The 27,726-nt window shown below is 54.5% G+C and overlaps 1 protein-coding gene across 9 annotated transcripts in view; it reads left to right on the top strand.

Moving 5' to 3' along the window:
- LOC134034705 (microtubule-associated protein 4) overlaps nucleotides 1-27,726 on the top strand; it is a 47,439-nt gene that overhangs the window by 8,893 nt on the left and 10,820 nt on the right. For 7 of the 9 annotated variants that reach the window (XM_062479250.1, XM_062479247.1, XM_062479244.1 and 4 more), the window contains exons 2-6: nucleotides 6,400-6,575; nucleotides 7,579-7,623; nucleotides 14,987-15,097; nucleotides 15,769-15,918; nucleotides 17,270-18,562. In XM_062479250.1, the coding sequence (XP_062335234.1) occupies nucleotides 6,404-6,575; nucleotides 7,579-7,623; nucleotides 14,987-15,097; nucleotides 15,769-15,918; nucleotides 17,270-18,562 (1,771 nt within the window). In that variant the 5' untranslated portion in view covers nucleotides 6,400-6,403. The remainder of the gene's footprint in view (nucleotides 1-6,399; nucleotides 6,576-7,578; nucleotides 7,624-14,986; nucleotides 15,098-15,768; nucleotides 15,919-17,269; nucleotides 18,563-27,726) is intronic. The other 2 variants (XM_062479248.1, XM_062479249.1) reach the window with 2 other exon arrangements.

Consider the following 27,726-nt stretch of genomic DNA (forward strand, 5'->3'; position numbering starts at 1 on the left):
ACACACACACGCACATACATGCATAGCCTAGTCACACACTACTCACACACACACACACTACTCAAACACACACACGTACGCACGAACACACACACACACACTCATTCATGTACACAATCTCACTAAAGCTCACTGTCTCTCCAGCCTCAGATCCACTGCAGGGTCAGGATTTCTGCCATGCGGTGATAGAACCTGTTCATTCTGGTGTGTGTTGATTCAACCCACACCCTAGTTATGGATGTGATCCAGTATTGATGAGTTGTAGCATGGGGCTGTGTGGCAAGCAGCTGTTTGTAATGTAATCCTTCAGGTTGTGTGTGTGTCTGTATGGTGTGTGTGTGGAGATAAAGAGAAGAATACTGTAATAAAATTAGACAGGGAGAGAGGGAGAGAGGGAGAGAGGGAGAGAGGGAGAGAGGGAGAGAGAGAAGAATACTGTAATAAAACTAGAGAGAGAGAGAGGGAGAGAGGGAGAGAGGGAGAGAGGGAGAGAGGGAGAGAGGGAGAGAGGGGGAGAGGGGGAGAGGGGGAGAGGGGAGAGAGGGGAGAGAGGGGAGAGAGGGGAGAGAGGGGAGAGAGGGGAGAGAGGGGAGAGAGGGGGAATACTGTAATAAAACGAGAGAGGGAGAGAGGGAGACTCTGCAACACAGAGCAGTAGAAAGCCATGTCAGCTGTCTGAGCTTCACAAACACAGAAGCTGTAGAGGCCTCTCTCACACACACACACTCACACACAGCATACACACTCACACACACACACTCACACACAGCATACACACTCACACACAGCATACACACTCACACACAGCATACACACTCACACACAGCATACACACAGCATACACACTCACACACAGCATACACACTCACACAGCATACACACTCACACACAGCATACACACTCACACACAGCATACACACTCACACACACTCACAGTGTGGTTTGTAAAAGAGTAACAAGGACAGGGAAGGCACACTGCAGCAGTCATCACCTCTCCATGGATGGTGACATCACAGTCAACATTCCTGATGTGTTAGCTGTGGTCTGCCTGCCTGCCTGCCTGCCTGCCTGCCTGCCTGCCTGCCTGCCTGCCTGCCTGCCTGCCTGCTTGTCTGTCTGTCTGTCTGTTTGTCTGCCTGTCTGTGTTTACTGTGTGTTCAGGTCATGGTCGTGACTGCTCAGAGTTTGTTTGCATACAACAGTGGTCCGTGGGAAAGGATTAGAGAGGATTAACCTTCCATAGACTTACCACTCAGAGGACCGCACACACACTGATTGTATTGGTAGTGTGGGCTGAGGGTCAGAAGGCACAATAGTGAGCTCTGCTTCCTTCCTCTGTTACAACAACATGCTTTCCAAGAGCCACACCAAACTGCCCCCGCCCCAGACAGACCCATGCACATGCACACAAACACATGCACACGCTTGTTTTGGATTCACATGCAGGGGGGTTAGAGAGAGAGAGGTAGGGGGAGAGAGAGGTAGGGGGGAGAGAGGTAGGGGGAGAGAGAGGTAGGGGGAGAGAGAGGTAGGGGGAGAGAGGGGTAGGGGGGAGAGAGGTAGGGGGAGAGAGAGGTAGGGGGAGAGAGGGGTAGGGGGGAGAGAGGGGTGGGGGGGAGAGAGAGGTGGGGGGGAGAGAGAGGTAGGGGGAGAGAGAGGTAGGGGGAGAGAGAGGTAGGGGGAGAGAGGGGTAGGGGGGAGAGAGAGGTGGGGGGGAGAGAGAGGTGGGGGGGAGAGAGAGGTGGGGGGGAGAGAGAGGTGGGGGGGAGAGAGAGGTGAGGGGGAGAGAGGTGAGGGGGAGAGAGGGAGAGACAGGGAGAGAGGGAGAGACAGGGAGAGAGGGAGAGACAGGGAGAGAGAGGGGGGGGGGGGAGGTAGGGGGAGAGAGAGAGAGAGATGGTGAAAGAGAGACACAGAGGAGAGCAACATGAGACATGATAATATGTATATTAGGATGTTTATTACTATTATTTTAATTTTATTTGAGCTTATCATAGATGTAATCTATGTTCTTAGTACTCATATGTTATGTTATGCTAGGTTGCTTGCGTTGTCTTGTCCCAAGAATTTCAGTGCCCAGTCTGACCTTGTGTTGTTCTGTGCATCTGACAATCAAATTTACTAACAGTCATGCAGAGTCTGTAGTCCCCTGGAGAGCGCTTGTAGACTCAAGCTGCTGAAGAAAGTGGTCGAAGAAACTTGTATCGTTTCAGCTAGAGTGTTGTGGCCTGGTGTCTGTCCAAAACACAGGGAGGTTAGGTGTGTGTGTGTTTCTGCACCGACCCTAATCCCAGCTCTGATGCAGCAGTGGTACAGACTAGCATAATCTCTCAGACTGAGGGACGCAGGGCATAGAAGGGAAGGAGTGGAGTGAAAGATTGAGAGAAAGAGAGGGAAAATAGAGAGCAGAAAGAGAGAAGAGGGCAGAAAAGAAAAGAGAATGTGGAGAGAATAGAGAAAGAAAATAGCGAGAGAGAATAGAGAGGGAGAGAAAAGAGAGATAATGGAGATTAGAGAGAGGGAATGAGAGAGTGGGAGAAGAGAGAGAGGGAGAGCATTAGAAGAGGTTGGTTGAGGGGAATTTAAATCTGCCATTACCTCAGTGAGTGACCTCACTGAAAGATAACATGACTCTGCACAATCTCTCACAGCTGATTGGTCAGATGTCCTCCCAGCTGACCCCATGCTGCCATGTGGCCCAGTCCACTCATGCAGTCGTGGCTTCCTGTTTGTGTTGGGGTGTGAGAGGTGTGTGCTTGCTTGGACATGGCTGGTAGAACTTGTTGCTTGGTCCCTGACAGCATTAGACCCAGAGCTCCATGCTGTTGGTCCTGGGTGCTGTGGCTCTGACAGCCTGCCCCCTGGTGGCAGAGAGAGAGGGAGCAGCCTGCCCCCTGGTGGCAGAGAGGGAGCAGCCTGCCCCCTGGTGGCAGAGAGGGAGCAGCCTGCCCCCTGGTGGCAGAGAGAGAGGGAGCAGCCTGCCCCCTGGTGGCAGAGAGGGAGCAGCCTGCCCCCTGGTGGCAGAGAGAGAGGGAGCAGCCTGCCCCCTGGTGGCAGAGAGGGAGCAGCCTGCCCCCTGGTGGCAGAGAGGGAGCAGCCTGCCCCCTGGTGGCAGAGAGGGAGCAGCCTGCCCCCTGGTGGCAGAGAGGGAGCAGCCTGCCCCCTGGTGGCAGAGAGGGAGCAGCCTGCCCCCTGGTGGCAGAGAGGGAGCAGCCTGCCCCCTGGTGGCAGAGAGGGAGCAGCCTGCCCCCTGGTGGCAGAGAGGGAGCAGCCTGCCCCCTGGTGGCAGAGAGGGAGCAGCCTGCCCCCTGGTGGCAGAGAGAGAGGGAGCAGCCTGCCCCCTGGTGGCAGAGAGGGAGCAGCCTGCCCCCTGGTGGCAGAGAGGGAGCAGCCTGCCCCCTGGTGGCAGAGAGGGAGCAGCCTGCCCCCTGGTGGCAGAGAGAGAGGGAGCAGCCTGCCCCCTGGTGGCAGAGAGGGAGCAGCCTGCCCCCTGGTGGCAGAGAGGGAGCAGCCTGCCCCCTGGTGGCAGAGAGGGAGCAGCCTGCCCCCTGGTGGCAGAGAGGGAGCAGCCTGCCCCCTGGTGGCAGAGAGAGAGGGAGCAGCCTGCCCCCTGGTGGCAGAGAGGGAGCAGCCTGCCCCCTGGTGGCAGAGAGGGAGCAGCCTGCCCCCTGGTGGCCTGCCCCCTGGTGGCAGAGAGGGAGCAGCCTGCCCCCTGGTGGCAGAGAGGGAGCAGCCTGCCCCCTGGTGGCAGAGAGGGAGCAGCCTGCCCCCTGGTGGCAGAGAGGGAGCAGCCTGCCCCCTGGTGGCAGAGAGGGAGCAGCCTGCCCCCTGGTGGCAGAGAGGGAGCAGCCTGCCCCCTGGTGGCAGAGAGGGAGCAGCCTGCCCCCTGGTGGCAGAGAGGGAGCAGCCTGCCCCCTGGTGGCAGAGAGGGAGCAGCCTGCCCCCTGGTGGCAGAGAGGGAGCAGCCTGCCCCCTGGTGGCAGAGAGGGAGCAGCCTGCCCCCTGGTGGCAGAGAGGGAGCAGCCTGCCCCCTGGTGGCAGAGAGGGAGCAGCCTGCCCCCTGGTGGCAGAGAGAGGGAGCAGCCTGCCCCCTGGTGGCAGAGAGGGAGCAGCCTGCCCCCTGGTGGCAGAGAGGGGAGCAGCCTGCCCCCTGGTGGCAGAGAGGGAGCAGCCTGCCCCCTGGTGGCAGAGAGAGGGAGCAGCCTGCCCCCTGGTGGCAGAGAGGGAGCAGCCTGCCCCCTGGTGGCAGAGAGAGAGCAGCCTGCCCCCTGGTGGCAGAGAGAGAGCAGCCTGCCCCCTGGTGGCAGAGAGGGAGCAGCCTGCCCCCTGGTGGCAGAGAGGGAGCAGCCTGCCCCCTGGTGGCAGAGAGGGAGCAGCCTGCCCCCTGGTGGCAGAGAGGGAGCAGCCTGCCCCCTGGTGGCAGAGAGGGAGCAGCCTGCCCCCTGGTGGCAGAGAGGGAGCAGCCTGCCCCCTGGTGGCAGAGAGGGAGCAGCCTGCCCCCTGGTGGCAGAGAGGGAGCAGCCTGCCCCCTGGTGGCAGAGAGGGAGCAGCCTGCCCCCTGGTGGCAGAGAGGGAGCAGCCTGCCCCCTGGTGGCAGAGAGGGAGCAGCCTGCCCCCTGGTGGCAGAGAGGGAGCAGCCTGCCCCCTGGTGGCAGAGAGGGAGCAGCCTGCCCCCTGGTGGCAGAGAGGGAGCAGCCTGCCCCCTGGTGGCAGAGAGGGAGCAGCCTGCCCCCTGGTGGCAGAGAGAGAGGGAGCAGCCTGCCCCCTGGTGGCAGAGAGGGAGCAGCCTGCCCCCTGGTGGCAGAGAGGGAGCAGCCTGCCCCCTGGTGGCAGAGAGGGAGCAGCCTGCCCCCTGGTGGCAGAGAGGGAGCAGCCTGCCCCCTGGTGGCAGAGAGGGAGCAGCCTGCCCCCTGGTGGCAGAGAGGGAGCAGCCTGCCCCCTGGTGGCAGAGAGAGAGGGAGCAGCCTGCCCCCTGGTGGCAGAGAGGGAGCAGCCTGCCCCCTGGTGGCAGAGAGGGAGCAGCCTGCCCCCTGGTGGCAGAGAGAGAGGGAGCAGCCTGCCCCCTGGTGGCAGAGAGGGAGCAGCCTGCCCCCTGGTGGCAGAGAGGGAGCAGCCTGCCCCCTGGTGGCAGAGAGGGAGCAGCCTGCCCCCTGGTGGCAGAGAGGGAGCAGCCTGCCCCCTGGTGGCAGAGAGAGAGCAGCCTGCCCCCTGGTGGCAGAGAGAGAGCAGCCTGCCCCCTGGTGGCAGAGAGGGAGCAGCCTGCCCCCTGGTGGCAGAGAGAGAGCAGCCTGCCCCCTGGTGGCAGAGAGGGAGCAGCCTGCCCCCTGGTGGCAGAGAGAGAGGGAGCAGCCTGCCCCCTGGTGGCAGAGAGGGAGCAGCCTGCCCCCTGGTGGCAGAGAGGGAGCAGCCTGCCCCCTGGTGGCAGAGAGGGAGCAGCCTGCCCCCTGGTGGCAGAGAGAGAGCAGCCTGCCCCCTGGTGGCAGAGAGAGAGCAGCCTGCCCCCTGGTGGCAGAGAGGGAGCAGCCTGCCCCCTGGTGGCAGAGAGGGAGCAGCCTGCCCCCTGGTGGCAGAGAGGGAGCAGCCTGCCCCCTGGTGGCAGAGAGGGAGCAGCCTGCCCCCTGGTGGCAGAGAGGGAGCAGCCTGCCCCCTGGTGGCAGAGAGGGAGCAGCCTGCCCCCTGGTGGCAGAGAGGGAGCAGCCTGCCCCCTGGTGGCAGAGAGAGAGCAGCCTGCCCCCTGGTGGCAGAGAGAGAGGGAGCAGCCTGCCCCCTGGTGGCAGAGAGGGAGCAGCCTGCCCCCTGGTGGCAGAGAGGGAGCAGCCTGCCCCCTGGTGGCAGAGAGGGAGCAGCCTGCCCCCTGGTGGCAGAGAGAGAGGGAGCAGCCTGCCCCCTGGTGGCAGAGAGGGAGCAGCCTGCCCCCTGGTGGCAGAGAGGGAGCAGCCTGCCCCCTGGTGGCAGAGAGGGAGCAGCCTGCCCCCTGGTGGCAGAGAGGGAGCAGCCTGCCCCCTGGTGGCAGAGAGGGAGCAGCCTGCCCCCTGGTGGCAGAGAGGGAGCAGCCTGCCCCCTGGTGGCAGAGAGGGAGCAGCCTGCCCCCTGGTGGCAGAGAGGGAGCAGCCTGCCCCCTGGTGGCAGAGAGGGAGCAGCCTGCCCCCTGGTGGCAGAGAGGGAGCAGCCTGCCCCCTGGTGGCAGAGAGAGAGGGAGCAGCCTGCCCCCTGGTGGCAGAGAGGGAGCAGCCTGCCCCCTGGTGGCAGAGAGGGAGCAGCCTGCCCCCTGGTGGCAGAGAGGGACACTGCAGCTGTCGTATTACGTTACATTAGATATTAGTGTCTAGCTCAGTCCTAGTGCTTTTGACTGCAGGTTGCCCCCCCCCCCTCCTCCTCACCATATCTAACCCCCCGCAGAGCCATGGCGGAGCTGGACCTGAGTCTGAGCGACGCGCTGATGGACGGAGGCCCCGCCCCCCAGGAGGGCGTGGTGGAGAGGGACTTCCTGCAGGAGCTGGAGGCGGAGCCTTACGACGACCAGGTGGGAGAGACGGTGGGCAAGACGGACTACACCCCCCTGCTGGACAACACAGGTGAGCTGGGGGAGGGGGAGGTGGGGTCAGGGTCAGGTTTAGAATTAAAGGGGAGGGGTGGGGGTCAGGAGGGGGGGGGGGGTGGGGTCAGGAAGTCAGGTTTAGGGGTCAGGGGGAGGGGTAGGGAGGTGGGGGTCAGGGGTCAGGTTTAGGGGTCAGGGGGAGGAGTGGTGTACTTTAGGAATCTCCATTACATACTTTGTTTGCTTTTTCTTTGTTTTAAATCACTAGACCGTGGAAAAGCAAACCTGTTGTTAGAAGGTTTGCAAGTTGAACTGTGAACTGGCACTAGCAGCACTAACCAGGGCTGCGTTTCCCGATAACGATGGATCGTAGCAACGATCGAACAAAAAAACGAAACCATCGATATTTCTTACGTGCGTTTCCCGAACATGCTCGTAAGGAGTAGGCTAATCTACGCGCTTTCAAGAGCTACGAATTTTCAAGAGACACTTTAGCTACGATGGCTTTGGGAACGGGCCGTAAAACGAAGATTCGTCATACGATGGATTCTACGATCAACTTAGGCTTACGACACTTTTGGGAAACGCAGCCCAGAACTAGGTTTGCGCTGGTGGAAAGTGGATAGTAGGGAGAGAGAGACAGAGAGAGACAGAGAGAGACAGAGAGAGACAGGGAGAGACAGGGAGAGACAGGGAGAGACAGGGAGACAGGTAGTCATAGAGACAGGAGAGCGACACTGTGACAGCGTTCCGTCCTCCATGGCTTGTTGCATCAGCAGCGTCGCCTGACAGCCTGACTGATGACAGCAGACACAGCGGTACTGGCTGCCATTTTGGATCTGTGTATGTGTCACTGCAGGGGTCTGTGTCTGCTGGCTGTGATTCAGCCCTGTCTAGACCTGCAGAGGGCAGAGGGAAGCAGTAGTGCTACAGTGTGTTTGTGGTCATGCTGACACACAGAGATGTGTGTGTGTGTGTTAGAGAAAGGCTGTGTGGACTGGAGATAATAATGAAGTCTGTGTGTGTTTGTATGTAAGCAGAAGCAGAACAGCCCTTGAATGGTGAGCAAGATGTTCAGAAGCCTGGTAAGAGCTTCTTCTGTCCAAACACAGCATCCTGCCCCTCACCTCTCCCCCTCACCACTTCCTGTACGATCATTCATTATATATTTATTTTATCCTTGTCTTCAAGTTCAGTTGTTCTACGTCTGTGTGTGTGTGGGCGTTTTTTCATTTCTTAACCTCATGCAGCTATTTTGTGCGTCATGTGTATTCAGGACAGTGAGATGTCACTTCCTGTGGTGGTTTATATAAGTGTACCGAGATGCTGTTCTGTTGGAAGCTGACTTCCACTTCCTGTTAACATGGTCACTTCCTGTTCACAGCGTAGGGTCCTGACTACACAGACGTATCTGAGGCCGTCACTCATGTCCCCGTTGTCTAGGTTACTGGCAGAAACCTTCCAGAGACTGAAAGCTCTTAAACCCTCCTGGGGTAGTTAAAGCTGTGTGTGTGTGTGTGTGTGTGTGTGTGTGTGTGTGGTTTGAGTTATACCGTACATAGTTGTTGTCCCATTTTTTTCTGTCTCCATTGTGTGTGTTTTGGTTTATCATTGTTGAACTTCCCTCTCCACATACACACCCCCCCCCCCTGTCCTCCCACTGCAAGATGGAGCAACACAGGCCTGCATGAAAAGAGCATGACATGCCTACACTTTCTGCTCCTCACACTCTGTATATACACATCCATTCACACGTCCAAACACACACGTCCATACAGCCAAACATATATCCATATACATACGCACAATCACAGCTCTGGTCCTGAGGAGCAGATATCTGCTGGCAGGCTGTTCCGTGTGGCATGCTGCCCCTCTCTCTCTCTCTCTCTCTCCTCTCTCTCCCTCTCTGGTCTCTCTCTGGTCTCTCTCTCTGGTCTCTCTGGTCTCTCTGGTCTCTCTGGTCTCTTTCTCTGGTCTCTCTCTCTGGTCTCTCTCTCTGGTCTCTTTCTCTGGTCTCTCTCTCTGGTCTCTTTCTCTGGTCTCTGGTCTCTCTCTGGTCTCTTTCTCTGGTCTCTCTCTCTGGTCTCTTTCTCTGGTCTCTCTCTCTGGTCTCTTTCTCTGGTCTCTCTCTGGTCTCTCTCTCTGGTCTCTTTCTCTGGTCTCTCTCTCTGGTCTCTTTCTCTGGTCTCTCTCTCTGGTCTCTCTCTCTGGTCTCTCTCTCTGGTCTCTCTCTCTGGTCTCTCTCTCTGGTCTCTTTCTCTGGTCTCTCTCTCTGGTCTCTCTCTCTCTCTGGTCTCTCTCTCTGGTCTCTCTCTCTCTCTGGTCTCTCTCTGGTCTCTCTCTCTGGTCTCTTTCTCTGGTCTCTCTCTCTCTCTGGTCTCTTTCTCTGGTCTCTCTCTATGGTCTCTCTCTCTCTCTGGTCTCTTTCTCTGGTCTCTCTCTATGGTCTCTCTCTCTATGGTCTCTCTCTATGGTCTCTCTCTCTCTCTGGTCTCTCTCTATGGTCTCTCTCTCTCTCTCTCTCTCTGCTTGGATATGGCAGCACTCTGTCTGCACGCATGCTACTGTATGTTGGGCACCGGTTGCTATGGTTACACAGCTGTGTGTGTGCGCGTGCGTGTGTTGCTGTTGAACATGCTTGGAACATCACCCACAGCCAGATTCTGTAGTATGTAATCTGGGAAACCTCACTACGTACCTAACCCTGAGATGGGTTAGGTACGATGTGTCTGCAGGTAGCTTCCAATCACCTCAGTACATGTATACATGTATGCATGCAGGACATGTACATGCATGCAGCATGGGGAAGCAGCTCCAGAAGCTGTTGAGCTTAATAATGACCAACCCTGAGAGTGAGAGCCCACTAGCATGGAGAAAGTAGGAGGTTTGTGTGTGTGTGCGCAGCATCTGTCCTTGTGTCGCTGAAGGGACATTTATCAGCCTAGCCAGAGAGAGACCTGGGTGTATAAGTAGAAACTGGGACACCCAATTGAGAACGTAAGCAGAATGCCAGAGTGTGTGTGTGTGAGATGTGTGTGTGTGTGTTTGAGATGTGTGTGTGTGTGTGTGTACAGATGTCTGCATGGTGCTCTGTCTAGCATGCCCCCCCTGTCTGTGGTTCTGTAAGGGGTAGTGTTGTTGTTGACAAACATGGTCGTGATTGTTTACTAATCAGTGCTCTTATTCTCTCCCCTGTCCTCCTCCTCCTCCTCCTCCTCCTTTCTTCATCCTCCTCTTCATCCAACTCCTTATCATAACATTTGAAACGATCCTGCTCTGCTCTCCCCCCCTCTCTCTCTTTCTCTCCCCCTCTCTCTCTCTCTCTCCCCCCTCTCTCTCTTTCTCTCCCTCTCCCCCCTCTCTCTCTTTCTCTCCCCCTCTCTCTCTCCCCCCCCTCTCTCCCCCTCTTTTCTCTCTCTCTCTCTCTCTCTCTCTCTCTCTCTCTCTCTCTCTCTCTCTCTCTCTCTCTCTCTCTCTCTCTCTCTCTCTCTGTCTCTCTGTCTCTCTTTCTTTCTTTCCCCTACCCTGACTCCTCCCCCTGACGCTTCAGAGGACTAGGCCACGCCTCCCACCAACTGAGTGTCAGCTGTGATTCTGCTGTCACACACACACACCACACACACCACACACACACCACATTCCAGCAGACAATGCCAAGTTCATCCTCTTAACTCTAAAGGCACACACACATCTACACAAACACCTTAAAGCACACACACATCTACACACACATCCTAATACACACCCGCGTCCTCCTGCTGGGGCTGCCTGTGCTGCAAGCCATCTCCCCCAACACCTCCCTCACCCCTCCCAACACCTCCCCCCTCCCTCTCCCCCTGCTCTCAGCTGGCCTGTCTCTCTGGCTCTCCTCTAGCACAACTCTACCGATGTTTCTACTGATGCAGCACCCCCCCCACCCCCACCCCCCCCTCAGACCAGCCTTCCCTCCCCTGTCTGGGGTGCACCTCAGAACAAAACAGCTACGATAGGAGTCTGAGTCAGCCATCCGCAGCCAGGGTGTGCTTCAGCTAACGTGACTATACTGACACTGCGCCAAACTTAGAGATTAAAATGAAGTGAGGTATGATTCCACATTCCAGGCGTCTGAAGCACATTTGTTCAGGAACAGTTATGTGTTTCCTCTGACTTCACCCTGCCGCCCTGCCGCCCTGCGCTGTCTCAGCTAGTTAGGACTTAAATCTTTTTTCTCACTGTATACTAGTGCACAATGTAGCAAAGTTAGTTTAAAACATACTTTAGGTGTGCTTAATTGATCTTGGTCAAATGCTTTAGAAATTATTAAAAAAATGTTTACAATTAGTATTTAGGATGCTGTTTTTCTAGACTGTGTGTGTCTGCACCTTGCTAATAAACTCCTAATACACTTACCTGTCACTGGACTGCATTTCTCCATCTTCTGGGTCACTGTCCAACTGCTGGTCAATCCTATCTCTTTTTGTATCTCTGCCTATCTCTTTTTCATCTCTGTTTCTGTCGCTGTCATTTCCAGAAATGGGAAGTAACGAAGTACAAATACTTTGTTACTTCACTTAAATAGACTTTTCAGTTTTACTTCACAATTTTTTTTCAGTTTACATAATTGATGAGGACTCTTACTATACTGTACTGTACTCTGTTGTACTCTATTTTAGGCTTCTCTGTTCTCCTTCCTCCTCTCTCCTCTCCTGTCTTTTCACAGTTTTTTTTTTTCAAAAGGTTTAAAAGATTATTTGGGGAAAAAAAATTTTTTAAACTAGAAACTTTTTTGTGCTGTGTGTGTAAAAAAAGTTTCTAAAGTGTTTTTTTTTATGGATGGTAAAAAAAAAAAAAAGTTTTTAAAAAGTTGCGAATATATTTGTGAAAAAAGTTTTTTCAGTTTTTTAAAAATCTTTTTATCTGTTCTTCTACTTGAGTGAAGGATGTGTGTACTTTTGCCATCTGGTCATTTCCTGTTGGAGTTGTTGTCACAGTTGCTGTCACTTCCTGTCCTTACCCTCAGTTCTGAGTGAGACTGTTGAAGAACAGAAATCATTTTGTTCATTTTAGCAAAAAAGTGAATGGAAATTTCTCTCTCTTTCACTCTTAACTCTGTACACTGTGCTGTGTGGAGTAAAGCTGTATATGGGTCAGCCTGGCCTACATAGGGCTGGAGCTGGAAGCTGGGTTGCCCCCCCCCGGCGGCTTGCTAGTCCTCACCCCCCCCCCCCCCCCCAGCAACTCTGTAGAGAGAGACAGGAAGAGAGAGAGACAGGAAGAGAGAGAGACAGGAAGAGAGAGAGACAGGAAGAGAGAGAGAGAGACAGGAAGAGAGAGAGAGAGACAGGAAGAGAGAGAGAGAGAGAGAGAGACAGGAAGAGAGAGAGAGAGAGAGAGAGAGACAGGAAGAGAGAGAGAGAGACAGGAAGAGAGAGAGAGACAGGAAGAGAGAGAGACAGGAAGAGAGAGAGAGAGACAGGAAGAGAGAGACAGGAGGAGAGAGAGAGACAGGAAGAGAGACAGGAAGAGAGACAGGAAGAGAGACAGGAAGAGAGAGACCTGTCACACTGGGATCCTTTCAGCTCTACATCAAAGCACTGTGCTGCTACGTTAAATCTGACATGAGAAACGTTGCTTTTTACCAAAACCCTCGTTTAAGGGAAGGTTTGATGTTTCTTTATCCAGAGAAGGTGGGGGGTAAAGCCACTATTTATATTCTCCAGGGTCTTTATTCCTGACGCTCTCCCTTTCCTCCCTCGCCGGAGCGCTTCTCCTCTCAGCTTACGTCCTCATCCCAGAGGTTTTTGTTCCATTGTAGTTGAGGTATTATTATTGTTCACTGTGCCTGGTAGCTCAGATGTGGAAAAATACAGACTATTCTTTCAATCTGACCAGATACTGTGAAATGAAACATTTAGAATCCTTCATTTTCTGATGTACTTTTAAATGATAGAAGAGCTAAATAAAAAAATTAAAATTATAAACCTACATCGGTTCAAATGACTCTAAAACCAGTGACATCAGCTTCAATTATTTGACAAAAGTTGAACTTTTTTTTAGGTACATGTTCTTGTATAGGTAGTTTCAGAATTTTCTGAAGCATGCTAATGTGTGGGTTTTCCCTGAGTCATGCTAACGTTAAGTCCAGTGTGTTTGGTCTAAATCATGCTAATGCTAACTTCTGTGTTTGCCCTGAATCCTGCTAACAGTAATGCATGTGGATTTTCCCTGAATCATGCTAACGCTAATCTGTAGCTTAGTGAACAGTTAGAGTCCAGGTTCTTAGACTAATCTCTGCTACGGTACATCCTCATCACTGCAGGCCACTGACTCATCCCCCCTCCCCCCCGGGTTTAATCCCCGGGCTAGGCTAGGCTAACTGCTGGGAGGATCAATGCAGGTCAGCTAAGCAGGCAGCACATGGCCAGCCAAACACAGACCCTTGATGAATGGGAGCACGTACACACACTCACACACCAACACTCACACACTCTTGCATATGGTCACAGGCAGTGCCTTGGAACTGTGTGTGTGCAGTTGACCAGAGATTGACATTAAAAGCTGCAGGGCGACAGTCTGTTAAGAAGCCGGAGCTGATCTGATGAGGGGTCAGAGGTCACGGTGCTGACATCCCAGAGACCCACAAAAGAGCAGCTCTATCCCTCTCTTTCTCCCTCGCTTCCCCTCTCTCCCCTCTACTCTCTGTATTCCCCTCTCTCCCTCTATCTTTGTCTCTTCTGCCTACAGACCTTTTCTCTTTTTTGGGGTGGCAGCTGTCATGTTGATGTTGTTACTTCCTGTACGAGAATGTGTCCAGACAGACCTGCAGGGTGAGAGATGGTCCAGCTCCCAGTCTGACTACCCCAGGGTGAAGGCCCTGGCTGGGGCAGGGGAGAGGAGGAGGAGGAGGGGGTAGGAGAGGAGAGGGCCTGAGGAGAGGAGGGGGCGAGGAAATGAGAGTTGGGGAGAGGAGGAGAGGAGGCTGGGGTCATCTGGAGGGTGATGAGTTTGCCAAGCGCTTCCCTCTCCTCAACGTTTCCTTCCAGAGGAGAGAAGCTGTCATAAGACACAACCCCAAACACCCTTTCTCTGTTACATAAGACAGCTGTTCCTCTAGCACAAGCTGTACTTTACATACCCTTTATTCATTTAGCTGACGTACTAATAGTGCATATAGAAATACAGGAGAAGATCAAAGATCAGACGAGCCAATTCGTATTTCAGTGGTCAGAGTCAAGGAACTGTTTGTATCTACCAGCCACCATTGCAAAGTAACCACATCTCAGCTACCAGACGTGGTGTGAACACAGAGAGAGAGAAGCCCCCCCCCCTCCACCCCCCCCCCCCACCCCCACTGTGCAGATTGAGCCAAGACACCCTCTCGCACAGACAAGCTCAGACACACACAGCTCCCAGACAGGCAGAGCATGCCCACACAGAGAGAGAGAGGACCCCCACACACCACACAGAGAGCAGGGGGTTGTCTGTTGTTCTTGGAGGCAGTTTGCCGAGAGTTATCAATGTTCTTTTACCGTGGTGACCTCAGATGGAGACGGCACATAATCCTGCAGGACCTTCATCACATCTGCCTTCTGGGAGGGAGGGGGAGGGGCAGACAGAGCTAGAGAATCCTGTGTGTCTGTTCTCTGTGTGTTTGTGTGTGCGCAACTGCTCTCTTAGTGTACAGGAAGTCTTAGTGTACAGTGTTTCAGACAGCAAAATCCTAGAATGCCCTTGATGCAGCTTCAGCACCATGGACAGCGCAGCGCACAGACACAAACTCAGCACCATGGACAGCGCGGCGCACAGACACAAACTTGTTGTTTCGTCGTCGCTCGTGTGCTTGTTTTCAGCCGTTCTGTCTCTGGTGAAACCTGACAAGCCTTCCTGCTTAGAGCTCTGAGCCTCGGATACACATGTCACCCTTCGTCACACTGAGAGGGGTTGTGTAAGGACTGAGCCACACACACACAGTGGGTTTGAAGGATGACTGCAGTGTTCTTTTCAAATCAATGTGTGCCAGGAATATTCCCCCACCCCCCCCTTTCCACTTTCTCTCACACACACACACACTCGGAGACTGTGGGTATCGTCCTGTCCTCTTGCCTCAGTGTCAGCCTCTACAGATGCTGCAGGAGGGGAGGAAAGGGGGGTAGAGAAGGTTTCCAGGGGTAACCCCCCCTCCCCTCACACACACACAGCCACATTGGATCAGGCGCAGAGGCGATCACGATGAAATCAGGACCCCTGAACCCTGGTTGGGAGGGAGGATGAGGAGGGAGGGGTGGGGGCCATCGCTGGCTGGGGTGGTGATCCAGACCCAGACACAGACGTCATGGAGGCCCAGCCTGACCACACACACACACACACACACACACACACGGAGCGGGTCTGTGGTGTTACAGCCGGATCGCTCCAGACCAGAGACGGCCGGTAGGAGATGAGGAACTAACTTTTTCTCTCCTACTGCAGGTTCTAAGGTGACACCGGGGGGACCCATGTCTGTGTCGCGCCCAGAGCCACAGGGGGAGGTGAGACCACACTCTGCAGAGCTGCCCGGGTTGAAACAGGACTTCCTGTCTGGTAAGATGCCATTTCCTGTGTGTGTAGGAGGGGAAGGGAGGAGGAGGAGAGAGGGAGACAGACATCTGACCCGTCAGATGGAGGTTGTTAGATGACGGGCTGTTTGGTGGTCATGGCTGCTCCTAGCTGTGTCACTTCCTGTCTGCCTGTGTGTTCCTGAGGCTGTTGCTAGGCAGACGTCACTCTGTTAATGACGGAATGAGCAGCTGTTCAATCAAGCACCTGCTGAATAAAGTGTAATGAATATACCTCACGTCTCTGTGCCTCATACGCAGGATGGATTATGACTCCATAAATCATTCTTTTGAACTTTATCCCAGTGTGGTTTTAGACGACGCTTGTTCAGTATCAGAGTATTGCTCTTCTGTTCGCTGGTCTGTCAGATATTCAGACCCAACTATTCAATCACCGATACAGACGCATGATTCAGCCGTGGCTTGGATGGCTGAACACACTTCCAGCTGAGCTCCTCTGATTGCTTTTATTTTCCTTCTAAAAGGGGAAGGTTTGATTTCTGATGCATTTGAATGAACATGTATTTGAATGTTACATTCTTACGTTACTTTGTTATCGTTACAAAAGGAGTGAGGGCATCATATGAAGTCCTAACCGCCCGGCTTGCCGTCCTGAAAGAAGCACTGTGTCTGCATGTGTGTGTGTGTGTGTGTCAGATTTCTCCCAGCATGCCGTGGGGGTGAACATGGCCGGGGGGCCCGGGGGGGCGGCCCCCCTCCAGGCAGAGAGGCCTGGGAGCGTGGCAGAGCCCCAGACGCCCTCCCGGGGGCCCCAGTCCCCCGGAACACCCCTGGATCTGTCTGCAGGTACGGACTCTCACACACTATACACACACACATGCAGTACACACACACACACACACACACATGCAGTACACACACATGCAGTACAGAGTGTCTGAGTGAAAAATATTTTTCATTTATATCTGACATTTAAGATTGTTATGATTAATGGAACCAGTGGAGGTGCATCCATCTGAGACAGCTGTGTCGGCCTCTGAAGACGTCACGGTATCTCACAGATTTAAAAGATTGTAAACAGGAAGTCTAGCCAGGGCGGCAACATCAACTACTATTCCCACGTCACAAGTTAGTCTCAGCTTCTATGCCCCTGAATTCTCACTCCACCCTCCACACCCCAGACAAACCTGGAACAGGGGCGAATTTAAACCTGCAACTTTTCTGATCTGCAGTCAAATGTCCTGCAGTTCTGCAGAGTGCCGTAAAGTTGTGTGTGAGGTTGATTAATGTAGTGAACAGCCCTGGGGAGCTGATGTCCCGCAACAGAGCTGCTCTTGTTAGCAGAACGTAGAGACAACTGGGCCAAACACTCATCCTCTCCTCATCCCTCCATCCTCTCCTCTACTCCCCTCATCCTCTCCTCCCCTCCATCCTCTCCTCCCCTCACCCCTCATCCTCTCCTCCCCTCATCCTCTCCTCCCCTCATCCCTCCATCCTCTCCTACCCTCATCCCTCTCAGCTTCTGTCAGATGCCTCTAGACGCAGACCCCTCCCTCATTAAAGTGCCCTCCATCTGAATGTCCTCATTATTTTAAACAATCACAAACGTTAAGGCAGGACTGACTCCAACTGAAGCGTCTCTGTCATGTATCTGTTATTTAAAGAGTTTTCCTATTGTTTTGCTTCTTGTCAAATGGCTGAATAATCCTGTCAGATTAGGTTTTATTTTTGGGGACCTTTGCAAGATTGCGCGTGTGTGTGTGTGTCCTGCTACTGGGAGGGAAACCTCTGTCCCAGTGGTTCTGTCCTCAGCAGCCCTGCAGACCAAATATGACTCTACATTCACTTTCTGTTTACATCCACTTCCTGTTAACATCCACTTCCTCTCGGTCACTCACACAGGCACCACCGACCAGCCAATCAGGATAGATGTTTTTTTAACCATGATGCATCCTGATAATCTCACTTCCTGAACAGGTGTCACGTCCTGTTATGAAGGAGCGAGTCAGCCGAGTGTTTGATCTGATGCTGTTCTCTCCTGTTACAACTGTAATGATGTCTGTGAAGGAGGAGACATCACCTGTGTGTGTGTGTGTGTGTGTGTGTGTGTGTGTGTGTGTGTGTGTGTGTGCGCGCGCGCGCGCGCGTGCGTTTGGTGAATCACGTGTGTTATTTAATCCTCTCTCCTCACAACAAGGTGATCTGAGTGACAGATGGCCAGACAACGCCAGCCTCCCCTTCTCCCCCAGCGTCTCCACGGTGATCAGTCGCCATGCCAACCAGCTTGCGGCCAGTCCGGAGGACCCCCAGGACTCGGCCTGGCCCCCCAGGGAGGGCTCGGGCCCGCCCGCAGGGGAGGAGAGGGAGGAAAGGGAGGAGGGGGGTGGAGGGGACCGCAAACAGAAGAAGAAGAAGAAGAGGAGGGCTAGGGAGGAGCAGGAGGAGAGACCTCACATGGGAGCCCAGAGGGAGGAAAGCCTCCACAGGGGCTCCCCCCGCAGGGACAAGGCCGGGGAGGGGGGCTGGGACCCCGAGGAAGGCGGGGGCAGAAGCGGAGAGCGGGGGAAGAGGGGAAAGAGCAGGAAGAAACTTCCAGAGGAGTGGGGGGTGAGTGCGGAGCCCTTCGTCCCGGCGTCCCAGCTGTCTGGTCTCCAGCCTGGCCTGTTCTCTGAACACCCAGACGACAGCCTCATCCCTCCGTCTCTCACTCGCGATCTCCTCTCCCTGACGGCCGCCTCACCTGCCGCGGCTCTGACCTCTGACCTCCAACCCACTGCCGCCCCCTTCTCCATGCCACCCCCCCAGATGGGCTGCTTTCCCCACGCCCCCCGCCCCGACGAGCCCTTCTCCGCCAGCTACCACCATCTGCTGGTGGACGGAGAGAGGGCCAGCCCTGGGGAAGTCACAGAGCCCTTCCCTCCCTCCTCCCCTCCCTCCTTCTCTCCCTCCTTCTTTCAAGGTAGTGAGAAGGGAGCCCAGTTTGATCTCAACTCCTCCATCACTCAGCCTTTGATGCAGGAAGTCTGTACGGACGAGGACCTGGTCTTCGCCCCCGACTCCACCCCCCTGGTCTCCATGGAGACGGCCGGGGATGTGGTGGTGGCCTCGGCCCCTCCCCTCACCCCTTCAGAGGCCTCCTGGGTGATGAACAGCTCCCTCCTCAGCAGCGACGGCCAGCTGTTGGACTTCAGCAACTCCATGTCTCCCGGCCGCGGCCCCCCTGGGGGGCTGGCCTTCAACATCCCCAGCCCCGCCCCTCTCCGATCCCCCAAAACCACCCCGGAGAGCCACACCCCCAAACCCTCCTCCCAGAAGAAGAACCGCTCCTCCTCTTCCTCCTCCTCCAACAGCCTTGCCTCCAAGAAATCTCCTCCCTGCGAATCGCCAGCCCTTAGCCCCTCCTCCCCACCTAGCTCCGCCCTCAACCCGGCGGCCAAGCCGTTCTTCCCCAACTTCGGCGAGTCCCTGGGGGGAGACCCTGCTATGGAAGGTTGGTTGCAGTGGCGTGCCTTCTCCACCAGGGGGCGCGCTGAGCCATACCGCTGCATGTCTGGGGTTGTTTCTCGGGCTGGGATTGGCCGCTCTCGTCCACCTGTAGACCACCTGACTGACTCACTAACACTTGGGATCCATCGAGCTGCTGAAGAGCTTTGGATTGGCTTTGTTCTGAGGGCGTGTCTGTCACCCACAATGCAGTGCTGTGCAACGGCAGTGGAGTGTCTCTGTTAACGGTGTGGTTAGGATGAGCTGCTACTAACTCACCTCACTCACCCCTCCTAGCATCACAGAGACGACTCTCTCTCTCTTCCTGTCCAGGTGTGTGTGTGTTAACCTGGTTCCAGGTGTGTGTGTGTGTGTGTTAACCTGGTTTCCTCGGTAACAGAGTGCTGTACGTCAGTAGGAGCTGTCTGTGTCTTCACCCCTGTGTGACCTCTGACCCCAGTGGCTGTGAGGTCACCGTGCAGGGTCACTGCATGACCCCGGTTCTAACCACGTCTGAACACCCTAACACTTCCTGGTCTCTGATCTTCTCCTGTGTTTTGTTTCCATGTCCTGGCGATTCCCTCCAATCATCTTCATCCTCCTCGTGGCCACTGCCAATCACAGGTGAGTCCAGCTCTCTCTCTCTCTCTCTTTCTCTGAAGTAACTATAGTCCTGTTTAAAAGCACTGTCGCTGTGAATGGGGCTGTCTGGTTATTCAGGGCGATCCATACTGTAGGAAGATGGTGCAGTATGAAACACAGAGAGCTGGGGGCTGATGAATGCCTCCCAGAAACTAAGTATGTATCCCTGGGTCTGAGAAAATGAGTTCATTCTTCACTTAAAAAATGCAGGCATTGGAATCTAGACTGAGGGAGATTGTAAAAATAGTATGTGCGTGTGTATGTTTGCTGTGTGTGTGTGTGTGTGTGTGTGTGTGTGTGACACAGCTGTCCCTCCTAGCCCTGTAATCAGGCCTGTCCCAGTGTTTCCAGGGTGGAGCTACAGAGTGCTGTTTAAACCCTTGGAGACAGGACACAGTCTGCTGGCCCAGACTCCCAGCTGTGGAAGGGTGTGTGTGTGTGTGTGTGTGTGTGTGTGTGTGTGTGTGTGCGTGTGTGTGTGTGTGTGTGTGTGTGTGTGTGTGCGTGTGTGTGTGTGTGTGTGTGTGTGTGTGTGTGTGTGTGTGTGTGCGTGCGTGCGTGTAGACTGGCAGACATGTCTGCAGGGGAGGAAACGGCACAGGGATGGAGGGATGGAGGCTGTCTCCAGGTTGAGAGAGGCAGCAGGAGAGGTCAGTGGTTCTCCACACCTCTCGCTCTCCCTGTCTCCCTCTGGTTGGCCGGTACATCAGCCCCAGGGGGCGGGGCCTGGCTGGTTGCTATGGCGACTAAGGAGGCAGTTTATGTTGCCATGGGGACTAGGCCAGATGCTTAGCAGACAGCAGTGCACTCTTAAGTGTTCCTTGTGTTCAGAAACAAAAGATCCGGATGTGAACACATAACATCCTCAGTCAGACTGCTAAGTGTTTTTCAGATGCTTTTATCACATTCTAAAAACGGCAAATCAGAAAGAGGGTGCATACTTGAAGACAAGTCTTCAAACACTCACACACATGCCCTGACACACACACCACCAGTGTATCAGTGTCTTAATTATGCAGAGTATGATCATGATGATTACTGCCCAGGGCTCATTAAGGAGCTCTTCTCTCAAATGCCCGGAGGAACAGAAAACACTTTGACCAAACACCAGTCTTTCCAGGTGCTATGACCAACCCCACACTATTTTCCTGCACCTACAGGATGGGTGCAGCTAACTTCCTGTACCTACAGGATAGGAGCAGCTAACTTCCTGTACCTACAGGATGGGTGCAGCTAACTTCCTGTACCTACAGGATAGGAGCAGCTAACTTCCTGTACCTACAGGATGGGTGCAGCTAACTTCCTGTACCTACAGGATAGGAGCAGCTAACTTCCTGTACCTACAGGATGGGTGCAGCTAACTTCCTGTACCTACAGGATGGGTGCAGCTAACTTCCTGTACCTACAGGATGGGTGCAGCTAACTTCCTGTACCTACAGGATGGGTGCAGCTAACTTCCTGTACCTACAGGATGGGAGATCAAAACATCTCAGACACAACGGTCCTGTCCAGGGAGAGAGAGAGAAAGGAGAGGGGAGAGAGAGAAAGGAGAGGGGAGAGAGAGAAAGGAGAGGGGAGAGAGAGAAAGGAGAGGGGAGAGAGAGAAAGGAGAGGGGAGAGAGAGAAAGGAGAGGGGAGAGAGAGAAAGGAGAGGGGAGAGAGAGAAAGGAGAGGGGAGAGAGAGAAAGGAGAGGGGAGAGAGAGAAAGGAGAGGGGAGAGAGAGAAAGGAGAGGGGAGAGAGAGAGAAAGGAGAGGGGAGAGAGAGAGAAAGGAGAGGGGAGAGAGAGAAAGGAGAGGGGAGAGAGAGAGAAAGGAGAGGGGAGAGAGAGAGAAAGGAGAGGGGAGAGAGAGAAAGGAGAGGGGAGAGAGAGACTCCATACGTCGCTTTAGATAAACGCTTAATAAGACAGAACTTATAATAAACTGTTCACCTCTCACCGAACGCAGAGAAGAACAGTCAACACTTGTATTCTAGAGTATTTAGTTTTATTCAAGCAGAGCATGCAGACCCCCCCCTCCCCTCTAAAAGAGCAGCTCTTAAGTGTCTGTCTGGGGTTGGCAGGTACATCATGCCGTCACTAGGGATTAGCACGAGGAGCTAGAGGCTAGGGGCTAGAGGCTAGGAGCTAGAGGCTAGGAGCTAAGGGCTAGAGGCTAGTGTCTAGAGGCTAAGAGCTAGAGGTTAGGAGCTAGAGGCTAGGGGCTAGAGGCTAGGAGCTAGAGGCTAGGAGCTTGAGGCTAGGAGCTAGAGGCTAGGAGCTAGAGGCTAGGAGCTAGAGGCTAGGAGCTAGAGGCTAGGAGCTAGAGACTAGGGGCTAGAGGCTAGGGGCTAGGGGCTAGAGGCTAGGGGCTAGAGGCTAGGAGCTAGAGGCTAGGAGCTAGAGGCTAGGAGCTAGACTCATCAGCTGTTGGCAGACAGTGGACTCCCGACGTGGAGTAATTGAATTATAGGATCGACTATGAGGAAACGCTTTCTCTCTTTGTTCCTTACTGAGGGAAAATCACTATCATGCCTGCACTTGCTTCTCTCTCTCCCTATATTTCTCTCTCCCTCTCTCTGTCTCTCCCTCCTTCTTCTCTGTCTCTCGGTCTCTCAATGTCTTTCTCTCTCTTCCTCTCTCTCTCTTCCTATCTCTCTCTGTCTCTGTCTCTCCCTCTCTTTCTCTCTTTCCCTCCCATTTTTACCTTTCTCTCATCTAATTGCTATTGTCTCCCCTCCTCTCCTCCCACCCCTCCCCCTCCCACTGCCCCCCCCTCCCCCCCCCCTCTCCTCACTTGTTTCTTACTCTGGCTGCCCGTGTTGCCGAGACAACCCCCCTCCATCCACATGCTTTCCTATCTTGTAGCAGTCGCCGTGACAAGGATCCTGTTGCCATGGAAATGGCAGGCAGTTGCTTTGGAGACTTGGGTTAGGAAGAGGGGCTAATACAAACACAATGGTTTGGGAGGGGGGGCTTGGGGTTGGGGGGGGGAGGGGGTTGAAGGAGGGAGAAGGGGAGGTGGGGGGTGATGAGCTAAAAATAGATTCTATCTCCTCTCTTTCATTCTCTCATCCAATCCATCCATCTCTCTCTCTCTATCATCCACTCTATCACTCTCCAGTATAGCTCACTGTACACCTGTTTCTCTACCAGTATCTCTCACTATGCATCTCTTTCTCTACCTGTTTCTTCAGTTAGATTTCATCTTCTCCGTATTCTTTACCTCTTTCTCTCCGTCTGAGAACTGAATATGAGAAAGAAAACCACTCCTTTCCTTCAGGTATTCTTTTGTATTTAATCTCTCAACCTTCAAGATGTCTCCAGTTCAGTTGTAACATCTCCCAGTCTGTCTGTTAGTATTGTTGTGTCTCTGTGTGGGGGTTGTTGTGTGAGTTGTTGTTGTGTGTGTGTGTGTGTGTGTGCGTGTGTGTGTGTGTGTGTGTGTGTGTGTGTGTGTGTGTGTGTGTGGGGGGGGGGGTTGTTGTGTCAGTGTTGTACTTTTTGAGTTGGCACAACTAATGTTGTTCCCCTTGTGGCTCATATGGGTTATTAGACATGTTGTCACTGCCACACGGGGATAATATAAAAAATAACGTGTGTGTGTCCTGCCAGTCAGGACAGACAGGTCATTACTAGCAGGGTGTTGTGTGAGTTTGTCTCCACAGGATTGTGGCGTCAGTGCTTTTAGGAAGTGGTGATGTGACAGAGACTAAAGTCTGCCTCTACATGCTGCCTCTATCGTCTGCCTCTACAAGCTGTCTCTAACGTCTGTGCGCCAGGCTCCTCCCCCTGTGTGCCAGGCTCCTCCCCCTGAGTGCCAGGCTCCTCCCCCTGAGTGCCAGGCTCCTCCCCCTGAGTGCCAGGCTCCTCCCCCTGAGTGCCAGGCTCCTCCCCCTGAGTGCCAGGCTCCTCCCCCTGTGTGATGAGCTTGGGCCTGACAGGCAACAACACCAGAGCTCCGTCTGTCATCCCTCTGTCTCTCACTCTCCAGCTCTCCTCCTCTCCTCCTCCTCTCCTTCTCCTCTCCACCTCCTCCTCCTCCTTTTCCTCTTCTCTCCATCTCCTCCTCTCGGTCTCCATCCTCCCCTCCCCCTCTTCTTGGCTTGGTGACTAGACACTGTGTTATCTACACATGTGTCAAACATGCCTACCACATGCTGTCTAAATATCTCTTTATTGGTTTCTCTCTCTCTCCCTCTATCTTTCCCTCTCTTTACTTCTTTCTATCTGTCTTTCTTTCTCTGTCTAAATCTCTCTTTCATGCACACACGCACACACACACACACACACACACAGGATGGAGAGAGGGAGTGAAATGAGATTGATGGAAGAATAGATCAAATAAAGATGGTGTAGATGGCCACTTTGTCTTTTGTTGACTGAAACGTGTTGAACATGAACGCCTGAAGCAACTGCCCCCATAAAACCCTCCTGAGGGTTCCTGGATACGAGTCTGAGAGGGAGAGAGAGAGGGGGAGAGAGAGGGGGTAGTGAGGAATAATGTGAAAAGAGGAAAATGAAGGGGAGGGAGGAGAGCTCTCCCCACTGTGGGGGGAGGAGCAGATCAAATGCAGCGGCGAATCAACAGCTACACTGGAGTCACATGACCAGGAGCTTTGCAAAAGGCTGTGAGGGAGCGAGACAGAAAGAGCGGCACATGTAGTTCATTCTCAGTGCCTCTCGGTCTGTCTACAGTGGAGGAGCTCACACGGAGAACACACACACGCTCACTCTGTCACCTGCAAGACCGAGCCCACCTGCTCCAGACAGAACACACACACACACTCAGACGGAGAGACTCCAACCCCCGGGGAGACCGTCACCCAGCAGGACCGAGGAAGAGAGACAACAGAGAGAGAGAGAAGGAGAGAGAGAGAGAAGGAGAGAAAGCATGTCTTCGCTCTCCAACCAGCCGCCTGGCTCTCCGTTCTCGGAGTACAGCGAGCTGTGCAAGGTGCCTGCTCTCTCCCCGTCCTCTGCCCCCCAGAGCTGGGACTGGCAGCAGGGGGCCCTGGGTCCTGCCCGGGGGCCGGCCGGACTCACCGATGAGGACAAGCTGTGTTTCTTCGAGCCCCCAGGGGGGGGCGCCGTGGCTGCAGAGCTGAAGGTACCGGGCCGGGGGGGCATTCCTGCCAGTTGCTCCATGGGGAGCACTGGGGAGAGTCCGGACAGCCCCCCATCCTCCTCGCCCTCCCCCGCCTCTCCGGGTCCACCCCCCTTAGCCCTGGGGGGCAGCCCCCGCCTGCCAGGCCCTACTCCTGGGGCCCCAGCCCTCCGCGCGGAGCCCCCTTCCGGCCCCCTCCAGCCCCTCCCTGTCGGGTCTGGAGCCTGGAGCCCCTCTCTCCCCCAGCCCCACCTCCCCAGCGCCGTCCCAACGCCCCCGAACTACTGTGTCATCGGGGTGGTGAACGACAGCTACCTGGAGAGGAGCGACGGAGGGGCAGGGCTGGAGGGAAGGCAGCTTGCCGAGGGCTCGTCGGAGGCCAGCGAGGAGGAGGAAGAGGAGGAGGAGCAGGTGGAAATGCGGTCGTGTTTCATGGGCCGCGCGGAGCTCCAGAGGAAGGCCATGCGGCGGGCCATGTCGGAGTGTTCCCACCTCTCCGTGCCCTCCAGCCTGGAGCTGCCGGACACCTACCCAGAAGGGGGTCTGGACGAGTCTCCCCCGCCCGGCCCCGCCCCTCGCCGCCCCCCCCACGCCGCCATGAAGCGCTCGCTGACGGTGGCCGACGACCAGCCCTCCACACCACCTCTGTCTGCCTCCGGACCCACCTGCTCCGACCTGCGCCAGGACCCCCCGGACACGCGCCTCAGCCTGGCCCCGCTCAGGGCCTGTGGCGACAGCTTCCCCTCCTCTCCACTAGAGGGCATCGTGGAGGGCAGTGGGGTGGAGCCAGGGGGCGGAGCCAGCCCTCAGGACTTCAACGTTATGACCAGCAGCCTCGGCATGGAGTCAGACTCCAACTCAGCCTTCAGCTCCGAGCCCTTCCTGGGGTCTGAGGGTAGGTGAGGGCTCTGTCAGCGGGGCCCAGACGCTGGCATGAACACGGGCGGCCTGACTGTGTGTGTGGGTGGACAGAGGAAACATTCGCCTCTTCCTGAATCACAGCCGGTCTCTCTATCGGTGTGAGTTCCAGTCAAGCTGAGAGAGGAGGAGGAGGAAGGGAGGGATGGAGGAGGAGAAATATGGAGGGCAGGAGGATAGATTTGGGGAGTAGGGGTGCGAAGAGAGAAAAGAGAGGGTATAAGGTAACCCGTTCAGAGGGAGGGTGTGTGCTTCTACAGGTGTCATATATAGTCCTGTCTTCAGAGAGCGATACAGTGGAACACCATGTACAATGAATCTAGGGTGTGGTGTGTGTGTCTGTGTGTGTGTGTGTGTGTGTAAACGGTAAGGCATCGCTACATGTTAATGTGTGTGATGTTGAGCATAGCATGTGGAGGTGTGGAGCAGGGCATCACAGAAGGATTGTGGGTCATGTCAACACAACGCACCCTCTCTTTCTCTCTCTCTCCCTCTCTTTTTCATTCACTCTGTTTCTCTCATTTTCTCTCTCCCTCTCTCTCTCTTTCCCCTTCTCATTATTTCTCTTCTCTTTCTTCATCCCTTTCTCCCTCTCCTCTGTCTCTGTGCTGCTCGTTAGTGTAGCGGCGGTGTGGAGGCAGAGCCAAGATGGCTGGCTTCTGTCAGTCCTGCAGGCATACAGGGTCAGAGGACTGGACACTGGTTTTAATGATCGCTGTTTGCTTCTCTCTCTCTCCCTCTCTCTCTCCCTCTTTAGTTTTATTACCGCATTCTTCTCTCTATCTCCATTTCATTTTCTTGACAAATATCTTTAGTATTAAAGGGTTGGCAGCTTGTGTGTGTGTGTGTGTGTGTGTGTGTGTGTGTGTGTGTGTGTGTGTGTGTGTGAGCCAGAAGGTTTGTGATGTTGAGTAACACTGCTTTAGATGGACAAGAACATGGACAGGCATTGAGTTGGCGTGGAAGCACATTCATAAACTCCTGTTCCCTGGGTCTGAACTCCTGGTCCCTGGGTCTGGTCCCTGGGTCTGAACTCCTGTTCCCTGGGTCTGAACTCCTGGTCCCTGGGTCTGGTCCCTGGGTCTGAACTCCTGTTCCCTGGGTCTGAACTCCTGTTCCCTGGGTCTGTTCCCTGGGTCTGGTCCCTGGGTCTGGTCCCTGGGTCTGAACTCCTGTTCCCTGGGTCTGAACTCCTGGTCCCTGGGTCTGGTCCCTGGGTCTGAACTCCTGTTCCCTGGGTCTGGTCCCTGGGTCTGAACTCCTGGTCCCTGGGTCTGGTCCCTGGGTCTGGTCCCTGGGTCTGAACTCCTGTTCCCTGGGTCTGAACTCCTGTTCCCTGGGTCTGTTGCCCAGCGGCTGAGGGAAAAGCTGAATATAGAGAAGCAAAACATCATCTCTGTTTCAGCTATATTTATCTGTCTCATGTCCATACACCGTTCCATATCTTTATTACTCCAGTATACCATCTCTCTATCTCTCCATCCCTCTATTGCTCCATCCCTCCAGCTCTGTCTCAGGAGAGAATTATCATTTGGAAGGGAGGAGAGGGCAGTAGTGCAGAGAGACAAAAGAACTCGCTGGTAAACAAATGCTACCTGTCATTTTCACATTTGTGTTCATTCAGAATAATATTGCTAAGACTCAGTGTTTTTCCATTGCTAAGACATTGCTATAGTGTTTACTCTACCTCTATAGTGTGACTGTCTCTATAGTGTGTTACTCTGCCTCTATAGTGACTCTGCCTCTCCAGGCATTGTTCCACTGTCACTGAGCCTCTCGTGTGGTTACCAAGGTTACCAGTGTCCTGCTGTGAGAGTGGATCAGACAGCAGGACTGCAGGAGAGAAGCTGAACACTCACCCTAACCCTACCCTCACCGCCTTGACCCAGAGCCTGAACACTCACACTGACCCTACCCTCACCGCCTTGACCATCTGGTCTCTGGTGTTTGGTCTTGTCTCTGGTGTTTGGTCTGGTCTCTGGTCTCTGGTCTGGTCTCTGGTGTTTGGTCTGGTCTCTGGTCTGGTCTGGTCTCTGGTGTTTGGTCTGGTCTCTGCTCTGGTCTGGTCTCTGGTGTTTGGTCTCTGGTGTCTGGTCTCTGGTCTGGTCTTTGTTCTTGCCCTGTCCCTGGTCATCTGTGTTTGCCTGCTGGCCCTCCACGCTACGACATAGGAAGACATGGTCCATGTCACCTCTCACCTCGAGGTCATCACCACAGTTCTCTTGAGGTCACATCATGTGGATGTTTGATAGAGGGGAAATTGTCAACCCACTGAAATCCTCTGTCCATAATCTTCTTTAGGGATTTGTCTTTACATAATCCATAGGCTGGACGGTTGACTTGTAGGTGTTGTGAGGACACGAGAGACAGCATGTCTGTATGTACTGCATCCCAACATGCACTGTGCTTTCTGTCTCCTACATTCTCTATCACAGACGAGTGTTGTGATGTGTTAAAAAATGACTCAGTTATTTAGAACAGGGTTACCATGACAGCCGCCCTTAATCAGCCGCACACACGACCTA

This window comes from Osmerus eperlanus, chromosome 15 (assembly GCF_963692335.1).
Source record: "Osmerus eperlanus chromosome 15, fOsmEpe2.1, whole genome shotgun sequence".
NCBI lineage: Eukaryota > Metazoa > Chordata > Actinopteri > Osmeriformes > Osmeridae > Osmerus > Osmerus eperlanus.